General features: G+C 40.9%; 1 protein-coding gene across 2 annotated transcripts in view; it reads left to right on the top strand.

Moving 5' to 3' along the window:
* COL4A6 (collagen type IV alpha 6 chain) overlaps nt 1-16,526 on the top strand; it is a 119,435-nt gene that overhangs the window by 64,653 nt on the left and 38,256 nt on the right. For both annotated transcript variants that reach the window (XM_048319110.1, XM_048319109.1), the window contains exons 4-5: nt 13,055-13,189; nt 14,329-14,373. In XM_048319110.1, coding sequence (XP_048175067.1) covers nt 13,055-13,189; nt 14,329-14,373 — 180 coding nt within the window. The remainder of the gene's footprint in view (nt 1-13,054; nt 13,190-14,328; nt 14,374-16,526) is intronic.

The raw sequence follows: 16,526 nt of genomic DNA, 5'->3' as shown, positions 1-16,526 counted from the left end.
AAAAGGCAAATACCTTGTTTTTGTAAAATGTGGTGTCTCTCTACAGACTTTCCCTGATTTCCATCATTATACTATACCAGTCACAGTAACTTCTGAGCTACTAAACAGACTTAGCCAAAGCTTGGCTTTGCCAGCCCTCTGTGAGTTACAGTGGGGTAAAGACTACTTTACTCTCCTCAGTCTCATCTCAACATCAAGATTAAGGCCTACTAAAGGCTTCTGTTTTTTCAAGTGAAAAGCAATGGATGAAAGGCATGCAATATCCTTAGAATGTTTAAATTTATGCTGTTACTTCAGGCCTTTTTTCCTTGGTTTTATTTTTAATTCTTTTAGATATGTAACTTTAAAGCATTCTGAAAACAATCAGAAGCAATTGCAGCTTTGATTAGCAGCTAAATTAAAACAACTGATGAGCTACTATACCCCTCCCTTGGTCTTGTTGGCATGTTTGCTTAACTGTAGGATACATTCCTAACCCACAGACTTCTCAGGTCTGCTGGGTGCAGTGAAGGCCATTTTCTGGCTTGCCATCCATCAGAACAGGGAATGCTTTCACTTTTTATTTTAAGGAGGAAGAAGCTGCTGAGCTGATTTGGATATAGTAGGCTGGTTATTGTCTGTGTAAAGCTGCTGAGACCTGTGGGCTGGACAGCCTCAGTCAGGTTATCCTGTCATCATATACAGATCGCTGATTATCACACACCAGTGTTTGTGATCTTCTGCAGCGCTGCTTCCTTCTGTCTCATCAAGGCCCAGTGAGCACAGACCGTGACAGGTAAAATCTTCTTCCAGACCTCAGATGCTCCCATACAAAGAGCCACGCTTAATCCCTGGCCTAGTGTGTAATTTAGTAATCTGCATTGTCATGAATTCCAGGGATAGATGGGCAGGAAGCGCAGAGCAGTGTGGGTAGCAGAGCAGGCCTACAGAGTCATTTGAGTCTTTGTTGTATTGTGTAGTGAGGGATTTTGGGGACAATGAGACCTGTCTGTCAAAGATTAAGCAGACTGGAAGTGTGGTTTATACCAACAAATGAATGAAGCTTTTTGGAGTGTTAATACAGCCACGTAGTAAATGTCCAAAGACTTAAACATACAATTTATGTGATGACAAGCAACATTGGCATTGATCATTTATTCTATATACCTTAGCCAGTGGGAATTCAAGTGGGTGAAAAGTTCATTTCTATCCTTATCTTGATTAATATGTAACATTTATATAGGACAAGTGAAAAATCCTCTATTTTCTTATCTCCTAGACTTTGGTTTGAAGTTATTTTTACTAATTGCAGTTTATTCTCTGACACTGCCCAGTAAACCAGCCACTGACTGACTGGCGCTTCATGTTATCAAGCACTGCAGTAAAATTTTGCCTGGACCCGCTCTGCTTAAGCCTCTAGAGATAACTGGAATCTCTCCAAATGTTATGTTTGTAGATTTGCAGATGTCTACTACTCTCCACTCCTGCTTTGGTCTGTATGTTTCCAAGCAATGTATAGATGAGAATTCACAGACTTCATTTTTTCCTTTAAAGTGAATTGTTTACATGTTTGCAAAGCTCCCCTCAGCTCTGCTGTGTAATAGGTCTCTGGGAAGAGGTTTTGTTCTAAATCTGCTATCTTGAATAAGCATGAGATGGTTCCCATCTGAGTTTTAAATCTTGACTAGTATTATCTGTTCCAACAGATACTTTTGCTTTTAGCAGAACTCTGTGCAAGGAAAGCCGCTCAGACCTTTCTGAAGTGCCAGGAACATGCTGGGAAGGCTATGGGAGGCAAAATGTAGGGGAAGCTGCTTGCAGGGAATCTATTGTTTGCTGCTGACCCTGTACTGGCCAGATCTGTGCATGGCCTACTTTCCCCGCCTGCCTTTCTAACTAGAAGCATCCTTTGGGGCTGAATGACCTTAGTGCATAATGAGAAGTTTTGCTGTGTTTCTCCCTTGTAAACAGAATGTTTAGCATGTGGAACACGGTCTGGTAACTAAAATGGATTTTTTTTTTTTTTTAATGTGTAGAGGGGCAATTTTGTTGTTGTTTGTTTTGTGGCTTTCTTTTCTTTTAAAAAAAACCAGGCTACTTTATTCACTGCATGATTCATGTTATACATGATATGGTAGTAGGTCTTAGAGGTAGTCATGCTGCATATATCAGATTCCAGGCTCAGACTTGCTTTCAGATTTACATTGTACTAAGCACTAATTTGGTTGTAATAGCACAAACACTGGATATCGGACAGGGGAAGGTACATAGTAATGCAGCAGTAAGAACAAAGGGAAAAAGACAAGATTGTTTTTCTGGAACACTGCTTAACTTATGGCAATTTATAGATACACATTTTCTGTGTAACAGTGAAATGTAATAGAATAATTAGATTAGAAAAATAATAGAACAATCCAGTATGATAAAAGTGAGCCAAAAAAGCAGTCATAAGATTGTTGTCCAGAATAGGTTAGGCTGTGAGTTGGATTGCTAGCTAAGCTAGAGGAAAGGTTCAGGTTTTAGATTCAGTTATCTCAGCATTTTACACGCTTTTTCTGTCAGGAATTTGAGACAAATTGAGAGAAACTCCTAGAAGCATAAATGGATACAGACATTTAAATCTGCTTTTAGAATACCAATGTTACGCTTGGGATCCAAATCTCTATTGTTCATATTCTAATGATTCACTTAACATTCTGCAGAAACGGAGAACACAATAACAATAATTGAAAAGTTTTATTTAATTATGATGTTACTACCAACTGAAAAACCACAGCTATGTTTTATTCCAAATATGAAGAGATCTGTATTACTTTAGTTATTATTAAGTAGTGTCTGCAACAAATTCACCTCGATATTTAATTTATTGCAAAATGCAGTAAGACAAATGTCATTGATATGAGCAGCTACATTACTGACTAGAATATCTGCTGATACACAAAGAGTAGTAAGAAAAGACTGAGCACCTTTTATGGAGATTCAAAGACAAGCTGTTAAATATAAAGATTGTTCTCTTAGTTGTTAATTTTGCAGCATTGAAACCAAGATAAATTGTTCTGTTTTAGCTGGAATACTGTGAGATGATTGACAGCAACATAGGAAACTTCTGTAAGAAGTGTGAAAAATTGGGAAGTAATAGCTTCAGTAGAGGTACTGCTGCTAATTAATGAATTAATATGATATTTTGACATCTCCATTAAAATGATCCTCAGTTATGATCCTTTGAGAGAAGGTTTTGCTCTAGAGTAATTACCATGGAAAAAAATGATCACTCTCCTTTGAGATGTGCTGTATATTATCACTTTTTGCTCTTATTACACTATCAATAAATAGATACTTTACTGAGTGAAATTTCACTGAACCTCTACAGCCCCTTAATACAATTCAAAAATGGGTCTGATTTGGCATCGCAGCAATCTGGGTATGGATAAGCCTAGCCCAGAGTGCATACCCCAGATCTGGGTCTAAAATTTTCCAAAGAGAGGGAACATTCCTATTGCTAGCCCAGAAAAAACTAGGGCAGGATCTTGCCTATCCACTCCAGTGCCTAGCAGGGAACACAGCTGGTGAGCACAAAATAATTGTCCTAAAGACTGGTACCCTTTAACTTCTTCCTGGCTCCTGTTGATTCATGGGTGATTTCTTTCTAGAAGTGCATGAGACATCAAATCTTTGCTTGAAGTCTTTAACTGACATTTTTGCAACTGTTCTTGTACATCTCTGTGTTTCCCTCAGTAGGGCTGTTCCTGTAAAAATACTCTTAAATTGCTTGTCTTAGATGCATCTTGTGGAAATGAGTTCCCCAGAATAATTGCCAGGAAATTATCAGGCTGGAAACTTAGTTTAGTTGCTGATAGAAACTAAAGCTGGGAATAGCTTATCTGTAGGTGAAACTGCAAGAAAGAGCTCCAGTGCGTGAAGTTGCTCTAAAAGATTCATGACCTGCTTTTTGTCTCCAGCATGAGGCCCTTTAGAAAGGCCAAGAAAGCATCATGTAAGGTAAGGGTGACGACTAGAGCTCTGTGACTATTCCTGTCCATGGAAACCTCAAAGAGTTCTTGTTTTTTTCATTACTGTTTTCTTCATCTTTGTTCCTTTCTTTACTGGTCAAATCTCATGTTTGGGGAAGTTCTGGTACAAGAGGACATCTCTGTTCCCACAGCATGAGGGAAATGGAAAACTCTCTGTTTCATCCACAGAGCAGAAGGGGCTTCCGTAGCTCCTTTTCCCTATCTTCCTCTCACACTTCTGGGTCTGTTCCTTATCTCTGAGTTGTCTCCTTATCTCTGCATAACTGGGGGAGCAGGACATGTCTTGACTGTGCTTGATTTCCAGTTCCCAGGCAGAAAGAGGAGGGTAGTCACGTGTAGGTATAATGGTGTATCAGAAATTGCGAGCCAATGGAGAGGTACTTTTGGTCTTTTTATACCAGTTCCCTTCCCCTCGCCTCCCCTCCCTCCCTGTGTGTGGAAGCGTGAGTTGCCCGCTGAGCTGTGCCAGTCCTGCTGCTCTTACAGAGTGAAGCTGTCCCTTTCTCCATGCACAGCCAGGATTCCCATGGGCAGTGCCTGTGTGGGATGTGCGACAGCAGCTCTGCCCCTCAGTGCAACAGGGAAGCCCAAACCATCCTATCTGCTAAGGAATAGCGTATTGGCTACGGGCAGTCACTTCCTGCTAGATCTACTCTTTGCCCATATCCCTGTTTAGTCTCTGAGGAAGCACTAACTTTTCATAGCCTTTGCTTGCAAAGGGGAATTAGAAATTTTTAAAAATGGGTTTGTTGTAAAGGAAAGAACTGGAGAGGAGCCCAAAGCAAATTAACAAATCTGGACACAGCAGATCCTGTGGAGGTTTGGAGTCTGTTCGGCTTCAGCATGTGGCTGAACCCTCCCTGCCTTTCTAGATACAATGTCCTTTTAATAGTCTTAACAGGCCTGACACTGGCAGGATTTCACTTGTTCAGTACACTACTTAATACAGCTAATTTTCTACTGACAACATTTTTTTGTAACAATGAATCTTCTGTCACTTGAGTCCATGAGGAAGGCTGCTTGGAAATGCCAGCCAGAGGGGGAGGGAGCAAGTTCGTTGTCACTGTTCACTTAAAGAGTTCTTTAGAAACACATTGGGCTTTTTTGGTTTGTTCTCTGGGGTGCTAGGGATAAGTAGAAGGGAAAATAACACAACACTACCTGTTCTTCTTTCCTCATGAGCCCATAGCAGATCCCTGAAAGTTGTGTGTTGTAGGGTGTATCTTAAGGACAGTCAGAAGCTGTGGTTTTGTGGGCGGCAGTCCTGATGTGGCTGCCCATGAAGTTACTATGATTCAACATCTGTTTTCCCCAGGAGACTTGTCTAATATCTATGATTAGTGTTGTATCTTCCTCAGTAATAAGTCAAGTAAAACCCCTTTAAATGTCTTGTGAGCAGTAACTTGCTTGATCTTACCAAATGGGTTGGAAAGACAGTACATAAACATATACAGATATATGTACTCATGGCAACCAGAGCCAGGGGAGAGAGGGGCTGTGACCCTCACTTTTCATTCTACCCATCTCCCCTTTTGGGGACTGACTGCCAAGGAGCTGCCATTTGGTCATTTCCACTGCCATGTTCTCACCAGAGATGACTTGTCATCCTGGGGAGGAAAATACTTTGCATATGCTACCTTGTCTACTTTCCTGTACAGCTATCAGGAAAATGGAAAGAAGGCCTAGGGGAACCCTGTGTTTTCTTCTGAAATAACTAATTCTTCTGTATTAAAATTCAGCTCAGGACTTACTCTGCTGTCAAGAGATGTACACAATACTCAGAAATTCTCTTTCTTCAATTAAGGGCAGGAAGATGTTATGACAGCTGCTGTCCTATGTGAACAGGTCGGGGAACTGTAAAGGCTTTCTAAAACATTTTTTAGAGATTAGGCACTGAAGGCTTGAGGGAGAGAATATGAACTGGGGTTGCAAAAGACCATAAAATCTCATAAACCATTCAAATCTTTGGCTGCACTATGCTCTTTTGTTAAATAATAAAAAACAAAACTTAGTTCATAAGTAAATTGAAGTCAGTTAGACCTCACTTTCTTCAACATTTTTGTTAAGATTTCATAATAGAGTATTTCAATATAAGCCCTATTTTTTTGAATGTTGATGAGTGTAACGTAGTGCCAGAGCTCCATGAGGTATAGGAGCAGTTCCTGCCAATGTCACCTCCTCCTTCATGCCCCATTTTCTCAGCTGCCTCTAATTCAGGCTTAAACATGTGCATGATTTCAGAGGAGTGCCCATTGTCAGTCTCGTGTGCTGTCTACATAAATTGTCTCCATTTGTGTATGAACCTTGTATTGCTCTGCCAGTTTAAAACACAAAAAGGCCGTAAAGATATCAGTCAGGGTAGCAAAAAAAGCTTTTGCTGTGGCAAATAGCAAATTTCATCTCAGACGACCACGTATCACCTGAGGCTCACGGCCAATTGGCTTAAACAAACAGTGGGTAAGCTGGGGATTCAGGGGTGATCACCTCTGCTATGGTGATACTCTGGGATGCAATTCGTCAGGATCTAGTCTCTGCAAATATTTTTTTCTGCTCAAAAAAAGGCATAATTCTGACTGATGATCATGAAAAAGGCAAGTAAATGTAACTCAACTATATAATGTAGCTCCTTAAAAATAAGCTTTAGCTCATAATTTTCATACATCAGTTATTTGTTTAATTGAAATACAATGTAAGTCATCACTCTGCTTTGTAAATCCTGCTGCTCGTTCTTTATTTTAAAAAATCCCCATGACTAAAATCTTTCTGTTCCTGTAGTGCCCATCATTGCTGTGGTGTTACACGTGGCTCACCTCCTCTCTGGAGCTCAGCACAGGAAGGCTGTCGCCTCGCTGGTGCATCTCTCATGCAGATGTTACAGCCCACAAGGGGCTTTCATGTTATCTGTGCTCTCTGTGGCCTGGAACCTTTCCACATGAGCTTACTTTCTTATCTAACTTGGACATTTCACAACATCAAAGCAAAAAAGCAATCAAAGTTAAAGTCATCCCTTTTGACTTTTGTACATTTTTTGTAGTTGCTTCAAAAAGTTATGAAGTATAAAATGGAGTAATTGCTCTCAGTTAATATTGAGTCACTCCTGGCATTGTCCATGGTGGGGAAAAAGATGACAGTATGTGGTCTCTTTGTGTGTTTTAAATAGAATAGCAAATATGTGGAATTGATTGGATCAGGATGTTTCATGAAAACTTTTAACTTGAAATTGAGCATTCTAAGGAACAAACTTCTCCTAGATAAAAATATCCGATTTTAAAATAACGATATTCTTAAAAATTTTCTTGGGTTCATATACAGTTCTGTATTTATAATGTGGTAAACCATCCATTGCAACTTTGTTACTGAAATATGGCATTCATCAAATAATTTATGGAATCAGATTTCATTAATTTTTTTAGGCAGTTAAAAAATAGGGTCTAAAACCATATATATACACACACATACATACACATTTTTTTTATCACCTAGATTTTCTACTTGCAGTCATGTCTAATCAGGCTTAGTGGAAATAACAGAAGTATTTTTTGAAACTGGAGTTTATCACATTAACTAAAATTGAAAATTGTTGTGAGACCCAGCCTGCAGTTGCTCATTACTACATTAAAAATTGGTCCTGAGATGACCAGAGCAGCCGTGACAGTTGGCAGTGTGAGCATGCCAAGGGCTGCTTTGCATAAACAGAAAACTTCTGAAAGGCATTGTGATACTAAAGAATTTCACATGGTACATGAAAAAAGTTGTCTCTTTTGTTAAAATTAAGTGAAAAAAAAAATTACTATCTTTCCTTAAACAGACAACAAAGCAGAAAAAAACCCAAACAATGACATTTTTGGGAAGGTGCTGAATGAAGCAGGATTGTTGTTGCATAGGATTTTTTTCTGGTCCATTATTTCTGCATGCACATACAGTTTTGTGTATTCTCATGCTGTGTAGGTAAAAAGCTGTGTAGAAGAACAGTAAATTATATGACAGAAATAAAGAAGCCATTTTGAACAGGACTTCCCCTAAGTTTTCAGAAGAAAAACTGAAGAATAATTTTCTTTAAAAGTACAAAGCGTTTTTCAGTAGGGAGAATAATCACTTACTCTGGAATGTGAGCAGGGCACTGGATACCTGACCTGTAATTTAGGAAAATAGTGAAGGGGTTTTCATCAGTAATTATTATTATTACAGTAGAACTGTGGGGCCCCAGTTGAGAGCAGGGCTCTGTTGTTCCACTCACTATCTAGTAAGAGAGAACCACTGCTGCAGGAATCTTGCTGTGAAGGCAGGGCAGACCGAAGAGGAGAAGGGAGGAAATGGAGGTAGAAGTTTGAAGGCTGGCCCAAGGCTGTGCTGCTCACAGTGGAGACGGCTGCCTTGCACTGGTAAGTCACCGACAGACCCCTCACCCGAGCTCGGCAAGATTCCTGTGTCTGCTTTTGTGACCTGGTGTCTCTCATCAGAGAGAATGTCCCTGGTTTAAATGGAACATGCAATCTGTGTGTGTGACAGAACATTTGAGGGACTAGTCCCTTGTACAGGCTGTCCTGTATGAACATGGGAATCGGGTACATAGATCTTCCTTATAAGTTTCAGGCTTAGAGTGTGCAGTATATGAGAACATGAATTTTTAGGGCCATAATGAGTTAATGGTTGGCTGTTTGGTTCACCTTTATGAAATCAAACAAGCAAAAGATTCTTCAAGCTACAAAGCATTTGCTCATGAAGTAAATATTTCACTAGCAATCTTTTGTGTCAATAAAACATGTTTTATGGGGGAAATAATGGGTGAAGGAATAGAGAATGTGAATAAGACCCTTTTAAAAAATGTGGTCACTGAATTCTCATAGAGAAGTAATTGTGTTAGTTTCAGAAAACATGAGTGTATTTAAATTCAGTTGCTCTTTTCATATACAGGCTCCTTATTTTGCTTTGAAAATAAATAGTGCTTTGCTGCTTGAAATATGGCAGTCTACAAATTTACTAACAAAAGCAGGGATCAGTTCTGCCCTTCCTGATCAGTAGTATTTTCTGCTTAGTTACCAGAGCTGCTAGATTTATCTTAGTGGGTTCCAGTGTCCTTTATGGTGATGAATCACTGTGTTGGTATTTGACAGTGACTTAGGCCAGTAGAATTGCTCCCCAAGTAAGTATGTGCTTGTTTTTTCATCCCTGAAATAAAGGGGCATTGTCCAATGGTTCCATACCACTTCCACATGTGTTCTTTTGCACAGTGGCAAATCAAATAGATTTGCACTTTTTTCTCCAAGCTCACAGAGGCAATGGGAAATAAAAGACCGTTTGGAATTTGCAGTGCTACGTGTATCAGCTCTGCTTCAGTGGGTGAAAATTTATGTGGGGTATTAGAGTTGGCAAAAGGGGTAGGGACAATAGAGAAATTGTGATGTGTTTGATTGTGCAGCAGCAGAGGGGCCCCATCATTACCCATCGTACAAGCCTTTCCTCATGACATCCTGGGATGCAGATGAATTAAAAGGGTATGAGGAAGAAGGTACATGTTGCAGAACCTTTTCCATCTTGAAAGACACTGCCATCAAATTACACTTTCAGGCTGTTTGGTTTTACCTTCTTCTGCAGCGTGGTGACTCAGAAGCAATGGGAGGTTCCTTTTCCAGGCATTTTTTGCTCTTGCTTACCACACATTGAGAATGGAAAGCTGAATGTCTGAGCCAGCTGTGTATTTGTAATGGTTTGCAATGGATATGAGCTGAACAGATGCATATGATTTGTGCTGAACTTGTGATGCAAACTTGGTCAGAATCCAAAATTATCCATGAAAATGCCCAAGTATATTAAAAAATAATGCTATTTTTACCAGCATCATCTTCATTACAGACAGACAGGCATCTCATTTATTGCTGCTGCATTATAAAAGCCTGGTGCACAAATATGTTTGAGAATGCAGGTCATAGCTTTCAAATAAATGAAATTCTAGTGGGCATTTGAGAGAACATTCACAAGTCACAGTAATTACATTGGCTTTGTTATTGCTTGGTGTTTTTAGCATTCTATAATTTTCCTCTTTTTAAAAACAATTGTCATGCAGCTGGGAAACCAAAACGATACCACTTGCATTAATTACTAATGGCTTTTCTGCAGGCTACTGTACTATGTATGTTAAACATTAAAGATTTAAAATAGGGAGCTCTGTTGATTCATTGTAGTTTTTGTTTGATGTCATCCACATTTTATATTTCAGCTTGTCCTCACTGCTAAGAGATGTTTTATTCTTTTTATCCTTTGGATAAGTAAGAGCAATCCTGGTGCCAAAGCACAGTAAAGACTAGGTAAGCTCGTTGAGGTCGGACAGAAATTCCACCTGGCACTGAACTCTGTAAGTTTACCTTATGGTAAAACCTGAGTCTTCATTGTGCTGTTATCCTCGAATTTCTCCTGCATGCCACCGTGCCTGCTCTTTATAACGCGCTCATCTTGGAACAGTTCATGGGAGGGCTGCTGAGTGATGAAAAATGCTGCTTTTTTAGCAGTGGAGGCAAGTCCTTTGTTTCAGCATAGAAAACATGATTTCCATCCACACAGGCTTCAAAAGAAACAGTGGGAATTCTTGAGAGCCTGATTATCATGGCACAATCACATTATCAGAGAGATTAGAAGCACTTTACTGTGTCCTTATGCTTTAGTGACACTCTAAGGCACTGGACAAAATCTTCAAGTGCTGTTAAAATCTTTCTTGTAGGGCACTAAGGCAGGAGAGAGCTTTTTAGCTGTGGGCCCTGAAATCACAGAGAATGTGTTTAATAATTCTGTCAGAGCGCTGCTCATCCAAACACAAGCAGAAGGTGTAGTTGCTGGTCTTATACTCCCCAGTCTAGATATATTTCTCAGAGCCACCTGCAGCAGAGCAGAACAAAAGCCTCCTAAAATGTTAATTCCCATCAGTTCCAGTCATTGTGAAACACTGTCATTAACCAGGCAATCAAACTAATGGCGTACAGAAGTATTAGCAATTCAAACAAATGAGGAATTCACATTGTGTTTTCTCTACAAACCTTGGTGGACTCTTGGATGCCATTTCTTTTGTGGGAGGTGGCTGCTTGTAAGTGTAATGTGCCCATTTTTAGGTTACGCCTCAGCACTGCTGTGTTGCCTCGAGGTAAACAGTCCACAGCCCATGTGTTTTAAGTGAATTGTTGCCTGAAAGCCTCTGAATTGCTTGTGATTATGGGAAATTCAGTCTCAGCTTTAACATTTTAAAGTGAGAGCTAAGCATGTGATTTTTAACATGTTTCTTGTTGTGGATGGTTGCCAGGGACCACTGAAGATTTGGGGATTAATGTTCTGATTATATAGTTTGCAATATAAAAGATTCCACTGAAAATTAGCCCAGAGTGAAGAAGGCTAAAAATAATCGAAAGTCTTTTCCGGTGTGAGTCTGTGCCTCTGGAAGTGCACACTATGGACAGTGTCTAGACAGAAAAGGTATGAAATATCAAACATGCACTTGCCCTCAGTTAAAAGGCCAGGATGAAACAATCACAAATGAAAGAGTGATATGGGAGAATTGTTGCAGTTAAAAGAAAACTGCTCCAGCAGTGAAGACACATGGAATATGGGAAAAAATATTTTAGCCTAAACAGGTACAAAAAATGATCCTGGAATAAGAATTTTTAAAATCAATTACAGTTTGTTTCACTTTGCTTGATTTTCAACATGTAACAATGCATTTTTAAATTAACAGTAAAAGTCTTTTACCTGCCAAGCCATGGAGTCAGGACTTTGTGCGTTTCCAGCTGAGATTATTAAAACACTTGCAGCGGGGAGCTGCATTCCTTCTGCTGTTTTACGGAGTTAGGGAAATAGAAGGGAAACACACTTCGATGGACATGGGAATTAAAAGGAGGGGGAATTGTGTGGTGTGGGGTTTTTTTAACTTTCTCCTCCGTTCTGTATCTTTTAGTGTGAGGCTTGATTCTTTACACGGTTAACTTTGTGTTATCCACTGATTGCCTTGCCTGTGGAAAGCACAGCTATAAACTGCATTTTCTGCTGATACTTTGGGGCCTTAGACTGATCTCTTTCACGTTCTCTCAACACGACCCAGAAGGGAAGTGCGAACACGCTGACACGGAGCGGTGCCCGGCACTCGAGGGCATCTCCCGAGCCGGGGACGGCGGCGGCGCCCGCAGCGGGTCCCCGCGGGGCCCGCGCCACCTGCCGGCAGCGCCGGGCACTGCACCCGCGGGGGCCCGCGGAGCGCGCTGCTCCTCCTGCGCTCGGCATCTTCCAGGGAAAGGGGCATCTCTTAGTGTGACCCCGGACACTGAGCGCTGGAGCGTGTCCAGAGAAGGGCAGCAGAGCAGCTGAAGGGTCTGGAGCACAAGTCTGATGGGAAGCAGCTGGTGGAGCTGGGCTTGTTTAGCCTGGAGAAAAGGAGGCTCAGTGGGGACCTTATCTCTTTCTGAAAGGAGGTTGTAGTGAGGTGGGGATCAGCCTCTTCTGGGCAACCAGCGATAGTACAAGGGGAAATAGCCTCGAGTTGTGCTAAGGGAGACTCAGGCTGGATATTAGGAAAAATTTCCTCACTGCAAGAGTGCTTAAGAACCAACATAGTGGAGTCACCATGCCTGGAAGTGTTCAAAAAATGAGCGCGTGTGGCACTTGGCAGTATGGTTTAGTGTGCATGGTGGTATTCAGTCAGAGGCTGGATATAATCTCGGAGGAATTTTCCAACAGTAATGATTCAGCACATCACCAGCCAGTCGAGGGAGGTGGTTGTCCTTCTCTGCTCCGTGCTGGTGTGGCCCCATCTCAAGTCCTGGATGTGGCACTTGGTGCCATGGTTTAGTTGAGGTGTTAGGGCACGGGTTGGACTCGATGATCTTAGAGGTCTCTTCCAACCGGGTGATTCTGTGATTTTGGGCAGTCTTTGAGAATGGACAGGGAAAACTTCAGTATGTGCTAACTACCCAGAGAGGTATCAAATTGCAATAAAAATTGAGTTGGAAAGAGTAATTACAAAGGAGTTCGTAGACATGGTGCATTGACTTGTTTTTATTGCATATTAGGGTCGACCAGGACCGATTGGGCTTCCAGGACCAATAGGAGCACCTGGATTTACTGGGCCAGAAGGTTTGCCTGGAGCAAAAGGTGAGAGAGGAGCAGTGGGCCCTCCTGGACCAGCTGGACAGAAAGGTGACAAGGTAGGCTCAATGGTGATTTTTCTGGCTCTGCAATAGTTCTATGGCCTTCTATATATTTTTGAGTGAATAAAGATAATCTTGGGCTATCTGTCCAGGGGTAAAAACACAATGGTATTTCAACAGAATCTTTAGAGAATTGTCTGTATTTATTTTGGAATGAGAATACAGATGCTAAAGCTGCTAACTGTGTAGCCATCCTGGTAGGTGAACCACAGCCAAATGAGTATTGCTGTTGCAAGTAGTCTGTCTTTTCTCATGCCCAGGGGAAGGTGAGTGTTATTCACACTTTATTCAGGGAGACACAGAGCTGGTTCCTGTGTAGAGGATCCTGGGTTGGTGTCTAGAAAAGCAAAAAGAATGGGTACTAAACAAAATCTGCAGTCCAGTTTTGCAGGTGCAAAGTTATTTCTAACAAAAAGAATATGATAAATCATGCCATAATAAATGGAATAGCCCATAAGGTGTAGGTGTCAATGAATGCAATGTGCAAGATTGGAAGCAATTTCTTTGTACTGAAAAAAATCCATTTACTCCAGAACTGTTTCTATCCCCTGAAATGATACATATGCAATACCAACATGCCATAAGATTCTCTCTCTCTTCATCCCTTTTGGGAGCAATATACTTTACCTTTCCAAAGCAAGAACAATTTAGACTGGGTATTCTGCTTATCAGTCTGTTATGCTACTATCCAGAGCAGAGCAACAAAGTGTGGTAATTACTTGCAGCTTGGGCAGTCTGAACTTAATGCAGTGGTCTGCATATCTCTGGAGGTCCTATCCAAGTATAGACAGAAAAATATGTAAGTCTTGTTGAAACTCTTGGAAAGTCAAGGGTTAAGTTTATAGCAGATTGTTTATTTTCTTGACATCTTGTTTTCTCCAGATGTGCAGTAGGAGATTATATTTTTACTTTAAATTGCCTGATTAAAACATTCCTGAAGCACTCATTTGGCGTCCAGTCAAACTCAGATGCTCAGTTCCTATCTTCACTGACCCCTGTGATCAGAGACAATCTGCATGAGATAGTTTGCTCCTTTTGATTTTGAAAGCAGAAGTCCAAGACTGAAAAACATCTCACAGGTAACTGAAATATACAGACCGATGAAGTGAAATATAATGTGTACTCTCTTTCTTCAGGGTCCAATGGGAGTTCCCGGATTTCAGGGCATCAACGGGATCCCAGTAAGTTTGCATATGTAAATATAAATCACCAGAATGTTAAACACAACCAAAAGCACCTGAACATGATAAGACTGTCTTAGCACATGCATAGTGTACCTTGCAATTGCTTGCTTCTCTCTGGAGGAAAATAGCCGTGTTTGTTAATCTACCTGGTGATTCCATGCTGTTTTGTAAGATAATAGGAAGTTGGTACATATCAGAAAGTGAGCCTGAGCTACATGGGGATCATTTGCATAATTGATTAGCTTTTCTTTCAGCACCATGGTCCCTCAGCACTGTCTAGAAAACACTGTATCATAAACCCATAGACCTGCAGAATTGGAAGGGACTTCAGGGAGTCAAACAGGCATGATCAGCTGTGCTACAGGCCATTTTCAGCATGTGTTTCTTAACCAATTCTTAAAACCTTGTGATGGTGGAGACTAACTTCTCTATTAGAAAAGCTTTGCTAAAACCTAACTTCAGTCTTTCTTTCTCCAGTTTAAAGCTCTTAGTTCTTATGTTACTGATCAGGGACACAGTGAGAAGATTGTTCACTTTTACTTTGTAGTAGCCTTCTTGTATGTGATAGCTGTTACCAGGTCTCCCTCAATCATCTTTTGCTGTGACATGAATGAAAATAGTGATGAGATAATCCTTACTTCTCTTCTAGGTTCTAGTCCTGGTTTAGATCAGGTGACAGGCAGGTAACCACTTTCCCTGACCATCAGGAACTTTTGGTTTCTTTCATTCTTTAGAACTTTACATTCTAGTGACAGTTTACTAAAAATTATGTGCCTAGAGTGTTTTGGCCAGCTTTCTTTTGCTTTGGTTTCTCCAGTGATTTTTGTGAAGACATCTAGCTGTATCTCAGGGGAACTTTGACTGGATCACCTTTAGAAGTTGCCCCAAACTTTCTTCCTCTTTCTACGCTATTTGGCTCATCCTGCTTTCTCCTTCTGATACTAGAATTATTTTTATTTTTTTGATGGCATTTTTCCATCCTGTGTATCACTCATACTCTTTCTCATCTTCCGTGCTTTCTCAGCTGGCCAGGAACTCCAACAGTTGAGCTCTGTTTTCTTACTTCCTATCAAAAACTGAATTGTTGTGATAGATTGGCTGAAAATGCACAGTTGGCCTTGTAAATGAGCTTGTTTGATTTCCAGTTCCTTCCTGGCCCTTGTCCTTCACTCCCCCTCTGCTCATCCTTTGCCTGTTTTCTCTCCTGCTCTACTCCCTTGCTGCTATTTTTTTTTTTTTTGTTTTACCACCAGCCAACTGTCTAGGTCTGAAGACAACAAGCTGTTCCCATAATACTTAATTTAATTGAACACACTGTGGGAACATGCTGTTCTCAGGGTATTTTTTCAGATGAGGCTCTGGAGAAAGGGGATTCCCAACAATGAGGGGAGGCAGAGATACAGCAACAGCTTTTGCCAGGTAGTTGTCAGCAGCAGGCATTCCAAGGAGACAGTGCAGGGGAGGGAGATGAGAGGATTCAAAGCCTCCAGCATATGCAGATCTACTCTGCTTTGCAGCATTCTGCAGGTGGGTGAATGGGAAAGAGGCAGATTTTGCTGGTCATGAACAGCAAAGTTCTCAACACCTGGTCTTCTGTGCCACAACTGCAGGGCAGAAAAGGGGAAAGGGAAACTTGTTCGTACTGTTCACACTGTAGTCACTGAAAATGCTTCCATTGTAGGGTGAAAATAGCAACCACCACCACTTGAGTAAATATTTTTACTTTTGCCATTACATTTCAGGGTAGAGAGTAACTTAGGTTTTTTGTGAAGTGTATACAAATATAGGCACTTTATATGGATGTGTGAAATGCAGAGCAAAGGAGAGAGCACGTGTGTGTGAGAAAGATGGGAGAAGTGAAAATATATTGCTATCTCTGCACATCTAAATATGAAGAGAGATTCTTTGTAGTATGCAGGTATGTTAGTGTGGGCAGGTGTAGTTTAGTCATGGCCATGGACAAGGCCGTTATTCAGAGGGGAATCCCACTGTTGACCTTAAGGGAAGTGGTATTCCACAGAGTTCCCTTGGGGAATGCTGGTGGCAAGTAAATCATGTTTTTGCAGCTGGCTTGACTAATCCCTTTAACCTAGTAAATACAGCAGCTTCATGTGTTTATTGCTAGACTTTCGTGTCATGCTGTAGGAGAA

This window comes from Corvus hawaiiensis, chromosome 14 (assembly GCF_020740725.1).
Source record: "Corvus hawaiiensis isolate bCorHaw1 chromosome 14, bCorHaw1.pri.cur, whole genome shotgun sequence".
In the NCBI taxonomy this organism is placed as follows: Eukaryota; Metazoa; Chordata; class Aves; order Passeriformes; family Corvidae; genus Corvus; species Corvus hawaiiensis.
This window is presented reverse-complemented; position numbering and strand designations above follow the sequence as displayed.